We start from the raw sequence: 20,643 nt of genomic DNA on the forward strand, positions 1-20,643 counted from the left end.
ACTAAACTCTGGGTCTGTATTTGCTACTCTGGGTCTGTATTTTCTCGTGAGTTCTGGAGTTCTGGTTTTGCAGTTGCTCCCATCTCGGGCTGAGAGGGAGGCTTGTTCTCAGGAGAGACACGAATGTGAGAGGTAGATGTGCCAGGGGCTCACCGATTGCGCTGTCACTTGGGTTTTTATCTTAGCCATTCTGATTGGTATAAGATGAATTCTCAGTGTTGTTTTGATTTGCATTTCTCTGGGGGCTAAGGAATTTGAATATTTCTTTGTTTCTCAACTATTCAAGATTCCTTTGTTGAGAATTCTGCTTAGTTCCCCAGTTTTGGATTGGGATATTTGGGGTGTTGGTATCCTTATAAATTTTGGATATTAGCTCTTTGTCAGATGTAGGGTTGGTATGAAGATCCTTTCCCTACCTGTAAGCTGCTGTTTTATCCTAATACTGTGTCCTTTACCTTACAGAAGCTTCTCAGTTTCATGAGGTCTCATTTGTTAATACTTGATCTTAGGGCTTGAGGCGCCGGTGTTCTGTTCAGGATGTTATCTTCTCTCCCAATGAGTTCAAGGCTATTTCTCACTTTCTATTCTATTAGATTCAATGTTTCTGGTTTTATATTGAGGTCTTTGATCCACTTGCACTTGACTTTTGTTCAGGGTGATATCTAGCTGTACTACAGGGCAATAGCAATAAAAACTGCATAGTATTGGTATTGGATCAAACATGTGGATCAATAGAAATGAATCAAAGATCTGAAATAAACCCACATATATGTGAACATTTTATTTTTCACAATGGGGAGACATTCTTAATAAGACTCATTTGCCAAGGAGGTCAACAACTGGAAAGTAGGACCTCCAAATAACTACTGTATATGTAAAAAAATTGAGTGAAAAAGAAATCGACAGAATGGTAGAGAATCGTTGCCAGCTATATATCTAATAGAGGATTAACATTCAAACTACATAAATAATTCAAAAAACAAATATTAAAAAACCCTACAAATGACAGAATCAATTTACAAAAGATCTTTAAAAAGAGATTGGAGATGAAAGGGGAGTTGTTATAACAGAAAAATAAATGGATTGGAGATCCCACAGAACTAAACGGAAAATCCTCAAAGAAAGAAAGAAAAGTGGCTAGGAAATACCTTTTTATAGATGTTCCTTGTCCCTAAAAATTATGAAAAAACAAATCAAAACAACTTTAAAATTTCATTTTACACCAGTCAGAATGGCTAAGATCAAGAAAATAACTGACAATAAATGCTAGAGAGGATGTGGGAAAAAGGGAACTCTCATTCACTCTTGAGAGGATTGTGAACTTCTTTAGCCACTCTGTAAATAAGTGTGGAGTACCCTCCAGAAGCTAAAACAAATCTATCCTAGGATGCATCTATGGCATCCCTCGTCAATGACAAATGACGTGATATCCTACTACAAAGACACTTGCTCAGCCATGTTCACTCAGTACAACAGCTGAGAGATGGAAACACCTTACATATCCAACAACATGGGATAGTATTCATCAATAAATAAAAATAGAATCACGAATAAGAGCTAGAAAAGGTTATTTTGAGAGAGGAGACCCAGATCCCAAAATATCACATTTTCTCTCTCATATGAAGTTTCTAGCTCCATGTCTTCATGGATAAGCATGTACCTACAGAGGCCTAGAATGTGAAAATGGATGATTTGAAGGGAAAAGTGGGAAAAACGCAATGGGCTCTAATTATGGAGGGGGGGAAGATGAAGGAGGAGGTTAAATAACAAAGGATATCTGAAAACATCATAAGGATCTTATTATTATCTACCTAAAATTACATATAATTCATATATCACTATATAAACATTTATAACTTATTTTTTTCATCTGGGATGATAATATTCCCTTTAACAAGTATAGGATATCTAACAAAACTTTGGACCTGATAAATCTATTTTGATTTGATGGTATGGAATGTTCAAGTCTCCCAAAACATTATAAGCTATTGCTATTGCCCTAGGCCTTCCAGCAGCTATTGAAAACAACATGCACATTAATCACAGAAACTAGAAGGTCTCCTCTCTAAAGAATAGCTTAAGTGGTACCAGAAGGATAAAAAATATCTTAAAAAGCTTCCAAAGGAGGAAAGCAACTGCTAGTGCTACCCAGAGATGAACTACAACAACAACAATCATAACAGGATAATCCCATGCATACAGTAGTAACGCATGTACATTGATGGTAGCCAATAGCTCTCCAATTAGACTTGAGACCCTTTTACTCAAAAGGAGAGGAAACCATGCCTACTATGAGAAATCTAGCCAATTACCTGGGGATAGTGAAGTCATGAATCTTGGAGAAAGATAGCTTTTCTGCATGTCTTATACAACTTGTGAATAGGGTGACACTTTGGGAGGTGGAAATTAATTTTCTTTTTTTTCACAGGAACTTCTAGAATTATAACCTGTTGTTGTATTAACTGGTGCAAAGTTGGAGAGAGGCTTGCTGTTGGAACAGCTAGTGGCTTTGGCTTATCCATATAAATATGTAGAGCAATGTGGAATTTTTTTCTTTAAAACTGGCCCTACTTCTCCTCTTTCTGGGACATTCCACAATGTCCTCTGATGAACTGCTCATAAAGGAAGGATTACATCTGTTTACATGATCATAGACCTGAAGTCCATGAGGCCACAAATGATAACAAAATCATTAAAGTCCACAAAGAGAAATTATAATCAAATCTGGATACAGTTTTTGAGATCTGTGTTCCTCTATATCTCAGCTTTGAATGCTCAGGGGCTCAAAGTTAATGGGCCCTAGCCTTGCCCAACTCACTCATGTGCAACTTGGTACAAGCTGCCAGCTGAAGCCAAGTCTTTTATTAATCTGAAGTAACTGTGAGTAACTCAGTTAGTGGTTACCCATGGTCAAACAAAAGGCAACCTTTGCACTCTCAGGAGTGTTTTGTATACGTACTAAGTCTTTGTCCTCCTGCCTACATAAATGAATATGCAAATGCTTTCAGGAGGCAGCAGAGTGTCATAATCAATGGGTATGGATCCCTTTCTGAAGTCAAAATTGGCTGCAGAGTCTGGCTGTGTGACTGACCTCAGTCATGTTATTGCATCGCTTAGTTTATTCGTTTATAAATCAAGACTGTGAGTGCCTCTCTCAGAGTGTCATCTGTCTGACAGTTTGATGTAAGGCAGGTTAGTAAGTTACGGACAGCATGGCTGTGGTCACTAATCATTAGCTAGTTTTATTAAGCATCCTGTATGGTATTGCTCTTATTTTGACGTGTGTTACAAGACATATCTTCCTATCGATATTTCCACATATAACATATATTTCCAAGATTATTACCAAAGCTTATGCTATATAGTTCAGTTTATGGGAAAACATATCCCAGGTCCTGAAGCAAGACTGCCCTGTTACCAGCTCATAAGATTTTGCAGCATACTAAGTACTTCTCTCAGGTCTTCAAATTTTGCTCCAAACCATCTAAAAAATATGCATCTTTTTAGGAAAAATAGTTTGTTGACATCAGAACATAGAAAAAGCATGATCCCGAGTCCTATTCAAATAACTCGCCTGGTTTTCCCACACAATGACAGTCAAATCATCCTTACTATTAAATGTCATTTTCCTAATATACTTCAGGTTTCCTTCTTGGAGGTTAAAGTCTGCTTCTTCTCATTTGCCACATTAGGGAATTAACTGGGGATTTATAGGCATCCATCATATACCACACTGTCACCACTACTCAGTCATGCATCTTAATTTCTCCACATATTGCCACTTAAATCCTACCCTGTAATCACCTCATCATCTTTGTCACATTTAAAAAGTTGCTTTCCACTTAATCAACTCCATTTTCAGAGCCAGAGCATGAACAACGGTGCAAAATCCTCTTAGTTTGGCGTTAGTGAGGCTCAGCGGAAAGGACATGTTTTCTCTTCAAGTGATTTCTTTAAATTCCAGGAGAATGTTTGCTTCTAGTGCAAGAGCATCACCGTGTGAGCTGTTTCTGCTCTGCACTCCGGTACTGCCCTACTCCACTACTAAAGCTTTTCCTTGTTAAATATGGCTCTGGGTGGTAGGAGATGACCTCACCCATCAGCAGTATGATCTCTAGGACACATATGTCCCTGAGGTGAGCCACCGATTGACTAATGCCCACCCCTCCTGGAAGAAAAAAAAATTCTTTTTTGAACAGTCTTCAGAATCCTTGGTCCCTTGAGCTACAAAGTAAGAGGAAATTTAAGTAACCAGTTTGATGTGCTTTTTCTCCTTGTTAGCACATACTAGCCATTTAAAAAAAATAAATACCAATTATAGATTGTCTCACGTGGCTCCAAGGTATGCAACCAGTGGCTGACCTACAAATCACTTCTCAGGCTCCTCAGAAGAGCTCAAAGGTCTCCATTGTCTTTTATCTTAACTCTTTCATTTCCTTCACTTAAGGATTTAAGGAAATGACACTCATTATTCCCACCTAAAAGTTTCCCAACATATAAAAAGGGACTGCATTTCTGAGAAAAGGTAAGGAAATGAAAACCTACAGACCTTTTTTAAATGTAGATTTCCCAGAGATGTTTGCCAACGTGGTTACCTTTTGCTAAGATAAATAATGCTGATTATTGCAAGAAACTGAAGACTTCTCCAGGGGACATTTTGAAAATGCAGGGCTGTATCATGGTCCTCCTCTAATGTCTTTGGGATCTCTTCTACTCTGTGGTAACATCTCTGAAATAACATTTTATCGCATGATCTATTCAGAATAAACTTTATGTACACAGTGTCCACTACATACATTATACACAAGACAGTGGGAAACCATGTAAGCGTCCAGTTGGACCTTATAGACCTGGTGGTGAGTCTCAGGCTCTCTTTGGTCCTATGGCAGGTCACCTGATTAATCACTGTCACATGCACCTTTATACTGGGCTGCTTGTCACTGAGCTCTTGGCACTTAGCAAATACTGGATTAATATTTCTTAAACAAAGAAATTATGTGTTTTCCATAGTTCTTAGAAAAAAATACATGCTTATTTTAATGATTGAAAAATTAATAATGTATCTGTTTCATTTTTAAGACTCTGTGCTATGGTAGATATTGTTTAGAGTTTATGAATGTTCAATAATGTACTTCTCCTTCTTATATGTTGCCATTTATACCTTTATTTAACTATTATGAGTGTCAAAAGTTATTAAGAATGATGCCACAGAGATGGATTAAGTAGTCTTGATTATTTTCAACTGTATATTATAAAGCAAAATTTTCTTTCAAGATTTTCTGAGCACTGACATTCTCTAGTGTACTCTGTATTAATTTTATACCCTACATATATCTCATATGCAGTCTACCCTGTCTTAATGTTATACCATACATGTGTAGTAATGAAGCCTATATAGTCTTAAATGCATACTATACATGTATAGCACATGTAGTCTACTCTGTCTTAAATTTATATCATACATGTATAACACATGCATATATAAAAGTAGAATCTAGCCAATAATTTCTTGTGATATTTGACATTTTCATTTTAATCATGCACTCTTGTAGGTAAATACATGTATATGACACAACATTTAATGAGTACTTCAGAGTCACATTCCTGATTACACTAACAGCATTGCGCAATGTTCGCTGTAGCCATTTTCAGTGCCTTTCATCTTCCCAAGCTCAAGGTCAGTGCTCACCATATACTGATTCTGCTCACCCCTCCCCACTCTTTGATGGACACCATTCTGCTTCCTGTGGGATTTACTTAGAGAGTGTAGAATCCTTCAGTAATTGTCACTAATTTATCTGTAATCTTATTCTGGTTATACTATCAAACATATGTTTGGAGGGAAAATCATCTTTAACTTTCTTATACTGATAAAGTATTGTGTGCCATTTAATTAATGTTTCCCAAAGGACATCAAGACTCTGTGTAAAGCAAACCAGCCCCATGGAAGGAAGTGTAAACTTGCCCACACAGCCCCAGGTCACTGAAAAGACACAAATGATTGGGTAAGGCTAGATAATGGTGTTAACATGGTAGGTCTTTTGATGACTGAAATCCATATTGAAATCACCCACATTTTCCGTCTTTCTCCTTTACAAACAGCATTTCTGTTAATGTGTGAAAACGAGGCAACCAGAGAGAATGTAAGCCACATGTTTTGGTGCATTTACACTTCTGTGCTCTTGAGAATATCAAAGTTGCCTAACAGTACATTTTCTTGTACAACAACAACAAAAAAAGTAAGACAATTACAGACCCAATAAAACACAAACAATCCCCAAAGGAGAAGTGCTCAATGTAAACTTCAATTCATGAAATCTAAACAATATTAATTCTCTATGCTGAATCTAAATTAAAAAAAGATAAAATTAAAACATTTTAATATACATTTAGTTACCATTTTGTTACTTTTAAATGGAGGCTAAACTCCAAAAGCCAAAATCTGTATATTAGGCTCAACTTTCCTTTCTGAAAAGAGAGAATATGTTTAGAGACAGGTGTGGGGTCAAATTACCCAACTGACATCTGCTCAGTGCAGCGATGCTCAGCAAGTCTCACTTTCTCCATCCGCAAAATGGACATGAAAAGCACAAGGTATTGAATTATCCTAGAGGTATAACAGATCATAGCTATAAAGTGCTCAGACACCATATAAAGAGAGCAACCTAGCAAATGTTTTCTTACATGTATATATATCTTCATATTTGAATACTACACATCAACAATGGCACTAAACCTACTCAGAAAATGGAATTTTATGAAATAGAGTGAAATGGATTTTCCTTTTATATTGAAAGAATGAAAAGTACTGATGATATTAAAAGCAATAAAAGGTAAAATGGCATTAACCCAAAGAGCCAGCAACTAAGAGAATGCAGATTCAACCTGGTAGAGTTTCTCTGGTGGCTCTTCTCTGATTTTCTACAGATGCAGACAGCATAAAGGATTATGTCTTCATATTTCAAAATGTTTGTATTAACTGACATTATTTCCTAATTTTTAGTTTTATTAAAATTTGGATATTGCTTATCTGTTCCTGAAGTTCACAGCTCTTAAAAATAATTAGGGGTTTATCTTAGGATAACTCTTTAAAGGGTAAGATTAGTAGGCTTCCCACTATGTCACTAGCACAGCCCCCTGTCACTTATGTAACGTCCAGGTGAAGGAAAAACTGGGGGAATATTCTAAGGCCTCCTTGTCCTCCCTCTATGTGATGTCCTAATCATACTCAAAACCTGAGCCCAGAAACACACTGGCTGCTAGTTCTACTGCCAGATAAAGTCATGACAATGTGCAGACATGACTTCATTAAAGCAGATATGTAAAAAGACACAAAAGACAGCAACAGCTCAAGCTGAGTAGATAAGCGTGGAGGCCCACAGACCCAGCTCAATGCCAAAACGTCCTTAAGGTTGGGTGATGTGGCAAGTGGGATACTGCCTATGACTCATCGATTAGTCCCTGGGGTTTTAATTTAACCCCTTTATGCCTACTTCTACCTCTACCAACATCTTTTTGATAGTAACACAATGTTGTCTGCTCAATCCAAATTCAACTTTAATCTTTTATTTTTTTAAATTAGTTTTAAACTGTATTCATCTGTTTTTTGGAAGACAGAGTTTTGCTTTTTCTAGCTGGTCCAGAACTAGTATATAGCCCAGGCTGGACTTATACTCATAACTCTACCCCAGCCTGCTGACAGCTGGCTTTACAGATGTTTGCCACCCATCTAGCTTACATGATACTTTTTAAATGAAAAGCAGGCTTTCTCCAATAACGTTTTTTTTTGGCTAAGTCTTCTTTACAGGAATACATCTTAACCTACTAAATATTTATGAAAGATAAATAATTTTGCTTTGGAATTCAGGCAAATAGTCATCTCTTTGTGCACCAGTACCTCTTCGTGGAGAGATAGCAGTAAATAGAGCCACTCTTCTTTAATGAGCACTAAACTTTTATCACCATCCCTACCCATCCAGGAACATATACAGTGATGAAATCAAACAGCTCGCCCTATGGGGACGTCACCTAGAAGCCAAGATGATGTAAGTTCTTGATTACCTACCTAAAGTCATTAACATGGAAATAGGAACTAGAAAACAGATTTAAAATTTTCTATTTACTTTTTAAATTATATACTTTATTGTTTCTCCAATAAATTTGAATGCTCAATTTTATTTAATTTATAACAAATAAGCCACTAGAAAATACATATATCTAATCCAAAATGACTAGGTAGTAATTGAAAATTGGTTCTAGCATACATGCCAAGAATTGAAGAGCCAATACCAAAACATGTTTTATGGACCCTGTGAGGCAAAGTGAATACTTTCCAGTCACTATGGCCTCCAACGTTCCTGTGTCATTATTTCAATTTTGTTTTGATTTCTGTGTTGAGTTAGGCATATAGGAATTTGATCAGGTTACTTCTGACCTTCTCCTAACATAGGGAGAGCTGAAGAAATACCAAAGAATCTATATGTCCAATTAAAGGTTCACCCAAGAAAATTACATTATCTTTTACTTTGCCTTTGAAAGAGTCCACTGAGAACTGAGAGGCTTTTTTGTTGGGAAAAAACAACTTATCTCACCTCATCTTGCATCAGATTGGATTCCTTGTGAAGACAAACATATTGCACTTCATGGAGGAGCAATAATAGAAACCCCGGTTCCTCCTCCTCTTTCTTTTGCCAGGTAAGCTCTGCAACAACTTTTCCAATTGCTGCCATTTAGTCTAGAAATATAACGATAGTTCAATCTAGAAACATCTACTTTCACATCTAAAGGAAGGAAAAACATGAAAGTAACAAGGCTAGGTGTAGGAGTTCATAGTGCAGAAATGTCTACCAACAGGTGGGACTAGGCAGTCACTGTGTTTACTGTTCATGCCTCAGCCCGCAAACAATCTAACTGGCAAAACTTCTGAAATGGTTCCAAAGGCTGTTTACTTTAAAAGTTACATGGGATAAACTTGGTATGCATCATCTTTAAAAGTTTTTTTAACATAATAGCTTTTAATATTAAGTTGCTTCAGGCAGTACTGATGCCATTTTTCTCTCCTAAATTGACAGTGAGACATTCTGTGTCAAGGCCAGAAGGGTGTTTTAGAACATCTCTTATGAAAAGTTTAGCAAGTAATTCAAATTTTAAAAATTCACTAAAGTTTAAAATGTTTTCAATAATTTGGTTCAAGCTACACTTATTCAAACTGGTGACTCTTCCTCCTTTATCCAATATCCTCTGGTTAAAATTGGTTAAGTCCTAAGGATGAATATTAAAATGCTATGGAGGAAAATTTATGGAAAGTTTTATTTAAAACAATTTGGAGCTCTTTTTGGAAAACACAGATCAGAGACAATCATGCAGGGTAATTCACTTTAGAATCCTTTCACAAACACAGAAGACTATGTCCTCTCAGAGCACTACCACAATCACCAGTGAACACTTCCCAGAAGTTTCTGGAGTCAAATGAGCACAGTGCATTTTCATGGGTAAGAATTTGAAAGTTTACAGTGAGCTACTTTATAACTACACAGCAAAGTCTATTGCAGTGACAGACTTTGAAGTTCAGGGCACAGCACAAGGCCATTTTGGCACTTTCACAGAATATGGAAGGACAGCAGGATCTGCTCTGGCTAATAGGCCAATGGCCAGTGGCACTGCAAGATGCAGTAGCGGTTCAGTGAGAACTGACAGACTGCGATAATTTATGCAAGCTCTTTCCATTACTGTGACAGTCAGTTGGTGTTTATATCATCTGTCTCATTGTAGAACTTCTGCTGGGACTTGAATATGTATTTATTTTCTATATTTAATAAGCACATATTTTTATCAATTTCACAGTTTAAAACTCAGGACAGCTGGACTGAGACAGATGCAGATACTTACAACCAACCACTAGACTGAGGTCGGGGACCCTATGGAAGACTAAGGGGAAGAATTGAAGAAGTTGAAGGGGATGGCAACCTCATAGGAAGACCAACAGTGTCAACTAACCTGGACCCTAGGACTTCCCAGAGACTAAACCACCAACCAAAGAGCATGCATGGGCTTGTCTAAGGTCTCCAGCACATATGTAGCAGAGAACTGCCCTGTCTGGCTTCAGTGGGAAAGGATGTGCCTGAACCTATACAGATCTGATGCCCCAGGGAAGGGGTATGTGGGGAACGGTGGGTAGCACCCTCTGAGAGACAAAGGGGAATTGGAAGGGTGCAATATTTGGAATGTAAATAATGAAATAATTAATTTAAATGTTGAAAAAACAAACACCCCAGGACACTATAGGTTTAACAGAAGTTTGGTGGAAACAGAAATCTTTTCTAAAATCAATACATGAAATCATCTGCTCTGGTGTGGCTAAGGTTTCTATCCAAGACCTAGTTCCAAGCCCAGCTCAAATACCATGCAGAAGAGAAGGAGAGACACTGCCAGAGATGACAATGAAACCTCTGATTTGGTTTTAACTCCATTAGTTCTGTTTAAAACCTCATTTGTCTGACCACTCTCCAGAGTAACTATTAGCCTGTTCTTCCTATTTTCTCAATTCTACAGTATTCTCATAGCCTCCAGTATGCCATGCTACAGTCTCTAAATATCCATTTACACCACACCTCTCAGAGGAACTGTCTTCAGTCTACAGACTATGCATGGTCTCTCTGGTCCAGTAACTGAGGATATCAGCTTCAGCCTCTAGTTTTCCATGGAAACACTCATCCTCCTTTTCCACATGCATTGTCCCCTGCCTGCTTTTCCCACAAACTAGAAGCTCTGTGAGCAACTGATTGCAGCTAGCATCCTTAAATAATGAAGAAAATGCAAATTTTAGTTAATCTGTGTGTAGAGGATTAAGTATTTCACATTGGCAAAGTAGTACTTTGAGGTGTAGATTGTTGGTACATAGGTAGGAGCTATGTTACTAATAATGGTACGAGGTAAGTTACTAATAATGATATAAGACCTCAAGTATGCAACATATGGAAATGCAGCACGTTTCCATTATCATTTGTTATCATTATTCATTAATAACAAAGAAAATATGGATGTGTTTATTAACATTTTGTATCAAGTTAACTATAAATACAAATATGAATATACCTAGATACAAAACTACAGAACTAAATTTAGAATAATCAAATATGTCTCTATTAGATAATAAAAAAATTAATGAGCCTGAAGTTGGATAACTTTCATATTGATAAATTTATAGAACTAAAAGCTGTTAGTAAGATAGACATACCAAAAGGATACATGAACTCTACAGGAACTAAGAAGAAATAATCTACAAGGGGTAAACCCAGAAATTGGATATTACAGGAGGGCTGAAACCATCATTGTAAACAGGATTTTTGCTCCCAGCTATTTGTTCAGCATTAAGCTCCCCCTTTTCATCATGAAGTCTTCTCAAGGGCATGGGTTTCTTGCTCTATGGAAACAGCTTAAAATGGCAAACAATCGGCTGTGTAGGTTCTATGTTAATACTTTAAGTGACAGTATAGATTCTGTGTGTCTTCTTATTCTTCAGCCATTTGTCATGAGGCCATAAAAGACACACAAAGTAGAAATGAGACAAGCATGCTAAGAGGAATCAAGCCAGCCATCATGTGTACTTAGAAATAAGGCACCCACTGGACCCCAGCCTATGGCTGTTTCTCCCAGCCAATCACATACATCCAATAAAGGAACACAGAAAGAGACTAGGGTTTTGTGTTCTTTTTTCACACGTTATTGTGACCATAGCTACTTGATATATTGACAGATTAAACTGAGCAATGATGATAGTCTTCCCTTCAAGAAATTAAAAGAACAAAATCTCTTAAGATTGAGTCTTTCTTCTTTTTACACAAAAATCAGTAAATTTCCCATCTAATGGGGAAAAGCATCCTCTCCAATGAGATTCTCCTATAACGTCCACTGGGTTGTTTTCCTTCATGGTCCAGCTAACTACTCCAGCTAACCTGTCTTTAAAATGACGACTGTTTCTTCTAATGTATGGGGTCCTCATCTGTAAACTACGGAGTCAGCTTAGATCAGGAGTTTAGAACTCTTTGTCCTGTGAGCATGGTGAGGCTCTGCTTGTCTGAACTGCCAGCAACTGTGAACATTCACTCCCCTAATACCCACATAAAACTGGGTCCGTTGATTTTCAGTTATGGAGAAGAGAAACTCAAATGCCATCTCAAGGATTTATAACCATTGCTAAGGGAAAGGGGCACATGAACTGCCCCCTTTCCCAAATACATTTGTGGTTAGCAGTTGCCGGACGAGACATTTTTCCTCAGTGGTATAACTGCCTCTAAGTAGCCATTTTTCCATAAGGAATCCATTACCATGTTCCTGTAAATAACCCGATTAGACTGACTAATTTTCAACATTATACTTGAGCAGATAATTTCTTTGCTTCTGTTATTTGTGTCTTGTCTGGGGCAAGAAGACAACCTACCAAATAGTGTTCCTCAGTCCCCCAGACCACAGAAGGCTCTGTGCCCTTCTCATCCTCTAGGGTAGCGTGCTTTATTTACACTTTCAGAAGCATCTGCTAATAGTTCATAGTATTTGACATACTAATAAGTACAAGGTCTGTGTGTGGACTCCAAGTTGTCTCATTTATGTTTTTATGAATACACTCCGAGCCTGACATGCACCCTATGTTCATTGTATGGGTGAATGAATACACAACCTCTTAAGACTTCATCAACATTCTCTTCGTGATCTTTCTAAGGTAACGTGTGTAGACTATGATTGTGTGACTCCCTCTGGTACCTTCATAACCTACACAGGGCCCTGCTTACATCCACACCCGCTTGATTTGCTTCTATTCATAATTTCTCCCTCTGGTTCTGTTTCTAGTTATCAATAGTCATTATGTGAACAGCTTCGGGAAATCATTATCAAGTTGTTCTTGAAACTTAAAAATAGAGGATGCTTCTGGCTCCCACAAAGATGGCTCCCTCTGCAAATGAAAATGGCATTTTTGCCTAAGCAATAGACTTCGGTTAGTCTATCTGGCGTGAGTCAACATTTGAAAACCTCACTTTATGAAAACTTAGTTCTTTGACTTGGAAAGTCAAGATCTGTACACTTGACCACAGTTCTAAGAGATGCCCACTCCCACATTCCTGCTCTTCTGTCTTCACAGCAACCACAAAATATTTCTGGTCTATAGCATATCTATTATTATTTATCTATTGATAATTACATAATGTACTTTCATGTGTCCATAATTACTCAATGTGGAATGAGGAAACATGAACGCTTTTGTCACTGAGACATTTCAACATTCTTTAGTGAAAAGACACATAGTCTGTAGTCTCAACATACATTCTTACAGGTAAACATGGTCATAGGAGACCCCTTTTATACAAATTATACACTTGAATTGTTTTTCAATAAGTTCTTTAGAGAGTTTTCAGATCCCCACAGTAGGGAACATATGCACAGTTGATGAATGAAGATGCTAAGAAAAATAGCAAAAAATTTCAAACCTGGGACCGAAATCTTCCCCACAGTGGGATGATTCATCTCCATAACGAGGCCATTGTGCAATACCTGAAAACGGAAAACCAGAAACATAGTTCATAGAAGTAAACTATATGCAATCTCAAGATATGGAGACAACCATCTATTTAGTCAACATTGTAGAAAGATGCTTTAAAACAGAGATCTTTAAACTTCCCCTTGAAAACTGTTTCTTCTTGTCATATATACTATTGAAACCAAAAGTGGCTAGGAGACTCATGAACTGTAAAAGCGCAATGGTACAAAATCTTCTCATACTTAAAACATTAACCTACTTTAAATATAGCTTCTTGTTTTCCTTCTTTCATCTAAGTATGCTGCTCTAAAGTCAAAGATCACCTTATTGTTTGTGTTAAATAATGGCAGGATCTGAACAAAGTCAATTGCAGGAGGGGAGCAAGGACCTGCACCAGAGGGGGCAATGGGACATACACAAGCACTCCTGGCCATCTGTTCAGTGGAATTAGGAGGTCTGATGTGAAAGGTGAATCTGTGTCTAGGGGCAAGTCACAGCTGGAGGTGTAGGATACAAGACTTTTAAGATAAATCACTTGAGCATAGTCAATTGAGAAAGGCTCTAGGTTGGGGAATTGAGCAGGGAAGTTTACCCAGTGATGTCTTCTATGACGAAAACAAGTTCTCAAGAATAGGTTTCTGATGAGAGAACAGACCAAACACCTTATGCTTTAAGACTGAGTAGGGTCTTCTGTGCTGTGACCAAGAACCTCTATTCAGTGTTCCCTTAGGAACAAAAGAAAACATAGCTTGGGATATGACCTAAGGCCATAGGTCAGTTACTACTACAGTATCTCACTAGGGATATGTGCCTGGTGTACCTGAGTGCTTTGGCATTTGAATACAAAGCCTGGAAATGGAAGCTAAATTTTTGTTATTGTTCAAGAATCCAAAATATATATAATCAAATTGCTTTACTTATTAATGGAGAAGGGTTGGATCTAAATTGTAAACACATTTTCCTAACTGAAGGTAGCCTTCTCTTTCTGTCCTGTACACGATAGAAACATTTCAGTGGCACAGCACACTTAAGGACTTTGAGTTCACACCAGAACAACAGTGGTAATGGTTGTATAGCATTTTGAGATTCAGATTTAGGGAACCACATTTTTACCATAATAAAAGGTGAGTGAGCGTGGAATAAAGAAGCCGATAAAAACATATTCTTCCTTGAAAAAGAACTCAGGAGAAAAATGAGAACGATTCAGAAAAATGAGAGGGGTGGTATCTATTTCTAATAAGCATTTGGGTCACACTATGACCTAAGTTATCATGGGTATCCTTGTAAGTTTGGATGTCTGAATCTGCTATCCTCAAATATTCTGGTATCCAACAAGGTTGTGTAAGGAATAACCACTGTTTCAGAGAGTAACGCTCTATTCAACCCCCATCACTCAGGCCATATGGAGAGCCTTGCTAGCAATGCCTTGCTTTTCTTTTGGCATTACCAGGTTTGTACACACGAGCTGGCCAGAGAAAACCCTTGCCAGTGTTAGAACTGTGCTATAATTTCATTCTGGTGTGGCTCATTCTCAGCATCCACACAGCACAGCCTCCTTCTCTGTGGGGGTGGGGGCTAAATGCCAGCCGGAGGTGCTAAATCTCAGTTCTGCTGAGGACAGGAACAAAAATACCAAGCTAAATTTCACTTGAAACAATTATCCGCACACTGAATCATTCTTCTCTTCTCGTATCTCTGTTGCCCTCCTGACTACCTCTTTGTAATAGCGCTGCAGTGCTACTCACAAAAGACAAAAGTGAGTGTTCTTAGCTAAATATAACTTAACTGATAGCATTGAAATTAATTAACGTTGAATTTTAATCATGTAGCAAATGTTAAGTGTCAAACGTGAAAGGGTAGTTGGTAAAGGTCAAGGGACATGTATTAAAGTTTTGTGAAGGGAAAGCTAGAGGCAGTTGATTGAAATTTTTCACAGAAGCAGCATCAGAGATCATACTTCCTTAACCTCTAACTTGACTGCGATCTGCACGTAATATTTCCTGGTTGAGACCTTTACCGGATCAATACTTAGCTTTAAGCAAAAATAAAAAATTGTCTGATGTTTGGCACAAGAAACTAAATGCCATTTCTCATTGTCATTTGCTGTGACATCTGGACAATGAAGCAAATGGGCAAAACTGAGCTCCCATCCATACAAAAAGCTGACTTTATTCCATGGCTTGGCAGACGCTCACCTTTTGGAGCTAATAAGATTCCATAGTCTTTTTTTCTTGGTTCAGGTCTTCTCGTCCCAGAGACAATGCTGTCCCTGGAAAAATTGCCCAATGACCTGGAATCTTAGGTAATTCTCCAGCATTGTTTGTGGAGCTTTGCCCAGTATCATTTTCACAGTTCTGAAGCCAAATGACTATCTTAACATACATCTCACCTACTACCCCCAGTGTACTGACTCATCAGAGCTTCACTGGAAACTGAGGCATGCCTCCTGCCACCTCTTCTCAAACATTTCTTTGGAAAGGGTTAGTAAATGGCTCACCATACTTCTCTCATCTAGCCAAGATTTCTATGTCTAGAATTTTAATACAAAAAGCTAAATAAAAATCTTCTTTACTATTGTCACTAAAATGGACCAGAGAGCATTCAAAGACTTAATATAAAATTTTTAAAAATTATATGTATATTGTGGCAGGGGGTACACATGAGTGTTGATGCCCATGAAGGCCAGAAGAAATAGAATCAGATTCCTTGGAACTGGAATAACAAGCAGGTATCAGCAGCCTGATGGTGTGTGTGTGTGTGTGTGTGTGTGTGTGTGTGTGTGTGTGTGTGTGTGTGTGTGTTAGGAAACAAACTTGGGACCTACAAGAGAGCAGTTTACTTTTAACCAGAGTTTCCTTGTCAGCCCCCTTCAGGGACTTTAAACTATAATTTTTCTGTATGTGGATTTCTTGACTTTAATTTCAACCTTATCATTCAGGTTCTTCTTATTTCATATCAAGTTATTTCAAAATAAATAACTTCCCTGGAACTCTTATGTGAGTTTTGTCCTTTGGTAGTTTTTTAGATCTGACTGTTTTCTCCCCCATTTTACTACTTTGTTCTTCCTAGACCTTTCATTGTTTGGGAGCACCTCTAAATTTCATTTCTTCTTGATGTTTCAAAAGCCTATTCTTGCCAAGAATAGAATTTTAGATAGTGCACTCACCTCTTTAGCAAAGTATCAGGCCTATTTAAAATAAGGACTCTTTCTCAGGGGTTTTACAGAGTGACAGCCTAATGATAGGCAAATGGTAATGTATTAATGATGGGGTGATAAACGTATATCTTCGAGTGATGTGAGCAATGCAAGTCTGAAGAAAAGTAAGTCTTTTTATAAAGTCTTATGGAAGAAAAAGGGAAAAGGTCTTTAATGGAGCACTAGAAAAATAAACAAACAAACAAAAAGCACAAAAATTAAAAACTCATGTCCTTAGCTGTTCCTGTGGGCACAGGCCTGGAAGCCAAGCTGCTTGAGATACTGAGGCAGGAGAATTCCAAATGCAAGTCCTGTCTGGGCTATAAATTGAGTTAAGGCCAACCTGACAAATTAGTAAGATCTTGTCTAAGAGTCAAAATGGGAGTTAGTGGAGCTTAGGATACAGCTAAGTAATAAAGTGCTATGTGCAAGACTCTAGGTTCATCCCAGAGACACCCCCACACAAACACACATGGATGCCCTCTATCCAACGCAAAATTTTTGTGGAAAGTAAGAAAACCAGCTGAATGCTACACTTTCTTTGCACATATCAAAACTGAGATGGTACCAACAGTGACATTAGTAAGGACGGCGAGAAGAAGATGAATCTATGCAATTTACAACAAATCCCCACTTGACAAATTCACTTAATTCAACAAACTCCACACAACTCTGATACGTTAGGCACAAAGAAGGGGCAGGCAGTAATAATGAATGAGTTTGTACCAGAATTGTAATTATAGAGAGGAGATAGAAAACAAGAGCCCCAGGCCAATCTGGAATACAACAAAAGCTCCATAAGGAAGGAGCAATATCAATGAGAAGCAAATATTTAACTCTTCCTGTTTTAAAACAACATGACTCAGCTCAAAGAGCTTAGTGAAGGTCATTCAACAGAGATAACACTGAAATTAAATATTACAGCCAACAACAGCTATAATTAATGCAATGTCAGCAGCTATAGCAAAACTCATTAAAGACCACTCATTATATTATGAACCAAATATATTTATTAAAACTTCTGATTAACAAGACCAGGCCTAAAGTAGTACCTTCTCTTCAATGATAGTGGTGGCTTAAAGAAGGTGAGCACTGACCCAAGATTTCACAAGCAATTGGCGGCTGATCTTGCGCTGTAATTATGCATGGCTAACACTAGTCACTTAGGAAGCTTCTGGCATTTGGCTAGTCAGTTAAAGGGGCAGGGGACTGGAGAGGCATAATTTGATTTACCATTAAAATAACTGTCCAGTGTGGTCAATTCTGTAAAATCAAGTCAGCTAAGGGGAGCGATGATGCTAAAGCAATTGCTTGGTACCAGGAGGCACACTAAATAAATTAACCTGCTCCCTCAGAGGAAGCCAAGACCACCCTGGCACAGCTCAAAGCTGTTCAGTGGGAAGAAATTGATGAGAACAGATCCCCAGTCATTGATCTGGGGGAGAGCACTGAAGAACTCCAAAGGCCAGAATCCTCACTATATGAAAGGTCATTAATTTATCTATTGCATCTGTAGGGATTAGTTGACATGATAGTTATGGCCCTGGCACCAAAAATTGGCTATGCTTCCAACTCATTCAGGACACGGGATTCAAACTCTGACTCCACCAACAAACAGTGTGTAGATTTAGGCACATGCATTTGTCTCGGCAACACACATGTGTTAAATTCATAATCAGGAATACTTATTAATTGCTAATGAGTACAAAACTAATGTAGACTTTGAGACAGGGCATCATTATGTAGCTCTGGCTGTTCTGAAACTTACTAAGTTGGCCAGGATGGCCTCAAAGGGACAAAGGCATACCTACCTCTGCCTCTAAAGTACTGGGATTAGTGATGAGCCGCTATGCTGGCATGAAATACCAATGTGCCAGATGCAAAGAGCCAAGGAAGATTGAGGCCAGGGAGGGAGGAGGAGACTAGTTCCTCACCTTCCAAAAGCTTACAGCTCTGCATAGGAAATTCCAATTAAATGTACCTACTTCTCTCTTCCAGTTATTTAATAGTATCAATTTGGTCATCTGCTATATGTCTGATAGATGTTCAACAAATATGTATTGAATTTTTAAAATAAATTGAATTAACTGGATAATATCAGGAGCTATTCTTTTGTTTTATTATTTGGTAGGGTTGTTGTTTAACTATTTTACCAAACTCTAGATTTCCCTAGATACAAAGTTCTTCCACAATATATGTGTCCAGGGTCGCAGTCAATATATGAGATGCTTATGACAAAAGGGATTTTTCCAATGCTGGAATAGTTACACATAAATAATAAGATCTTGGAAAAGATACACACTCAAGTATATCAAATAACTTATGTTCCATATATACTTTATATTCTAGTCTGAAGCTAATTTTATGGGATGTTTTCCTAGTGAACTTATATTATGATCCAACCCATAATATAAGATGAAAATTTCCATTTGTGGTATCAAAGTACTCAGTTTTTCTCAAAATCCTCCAAAATGCTCAGTTTTGGAGCATTTTGAATTTCATATTGAGATCATTCAACATATAATATCAACACTCGCAATTTAATCATTCTTAGTGTAACAGAAGAATTTTGAAACAGCATTTGAGAAATTCCATAAACAAAGGCAAAATGTATGACAGATATAGCCAAAAAGTTAGTTCAATTGTTATAAAAAACTTGCCGCAGAAAATACAGAAATAACATGAAGCCGTGAAATGAAAAGCAGGTAAGTCCCTAGCTCTACCTAGATAACGGAGATCAGTTTTAAAAGTTGGTGTTCAACCCATTGAGAGCCTGCCCATACATATACAGCCACCAAACTAGATAAGATGGATGAAGCAAAGAAGTGCAGGCTGACAGGAACCGGATGTAGATCTCTCCTGAGAGACACAGCCAGAATACAGCAAATACAGAGGCGAATGTCAGCAGGAAACCACTGAACTAAGAATGGGACCCCCGTTGAAGGAATCTTAGAAAGGCCTGAAAGAGCTTGAAGGGGATTGAGACCCCATATGAACAACAATGCCAACCAGCCAGAACTTCCAGGACTAACCCACTACCCAAAGATTATACATGGACTGACCCTGGGTTCCAACCTCATAGGTAGCAATGAATAGCCTAGTAAGAGCACCAGTGGAAGGGGAAGCCATTGGTCCTGCCAAGACTGAACCCCCAGTGAACGTGATTGTTGTGGGGAGGGTGGTAATAGGGGGAAGATGGGCAGGGGAACACCCATAGGGGGAGAGGGGGTTAGGGAGATGTTGGCCCAGAAACCGGGAAGGGGAATAACAATTGAAATGTAAATAAGAAATACTCAAGTTAATAAGATGGAAAAAAAAAAGTTGGTGTTCAGAGCGTTCTTATTTCTTTGACTCAATTTCTTTTTCTTTATTTCTTTTCTTTTCTTTCCTTAGTTTCCCTACTAGTTTAAATGTTTTATTAGTTCACTAAGAGTTTAACAAAGCATGTATTGATCACATTCATCTTCCCCCTTGGCTCAATCTCTATAACTGAATCTTATTTTCAAGCTAATACACACAAGCCTCTCACTCTTTAATGTCAAAATCTCATAATTCTGGGGTTGGAGAGATGGCTCATCATATATGACTTCATGCTGTTCCTTCAGAGTCCAAGTCCCAAAGTCTCAAATTTCTATAATTGCAGTTCCAGGTAATCTGATGCCTTCTTCTGGCCTCCATCAGAAACATGTGGTGCACATGCATACATGTAGGTAGAACACACACACACACACACACACACACACACACACACACACACACACACATCATACTTTAAGTCATGAAAAGGAGCATTTTAATATATATGCATAGTTCAAGAAAATGGGCACACATGTACCTAATACCAGCATAAGAAAGTAACATTTTCAACAGAATTAATGTTCCAACTATGCTTGTCTTAGGGTTTTACTGCTATGAA

The 20,643-nt window shown here is 37.9% G+C and overlaps 1 protein-coding gene across 1 annotated transcript in view; it reads right to left on the reverse strand.

Annotated features, from left to right (window-relative positions):
* Positions 1 to 20,643, reverse strand: part of Sugct (succinyl-CoA:glutarate-CoA transferase) — a 792,221-nt gene that overhangs the window by 92,899 nt on the left and 678,679 nt on the right. The window contains exon 13 of the mRNA XM_032884226.1: positions 13,482 to 13,545. Coding sequence (XP_032740117.1) covers positions 13,482 to 13,545 — 64 coding nt within the window. The remainder of the gene's footprint in view (positions 1 to 13,481; positions 13,546 to 20,643) is intronic.

Source organism: Rattus rattus, chromosome 14, assembly GCF_011064425.1.
Source record: "Rattus rattus isolate New Zealand chromosome 14, Rrattus_CSIRO_v1, whole genome shotgun sequence".
In the NCBI taxonomy this organism is placed as follows: Eukaryota; Metazoa; Chordata; class Mammalia; order Rodentia; family Muridae; genus Rattus; species Rattus rattus.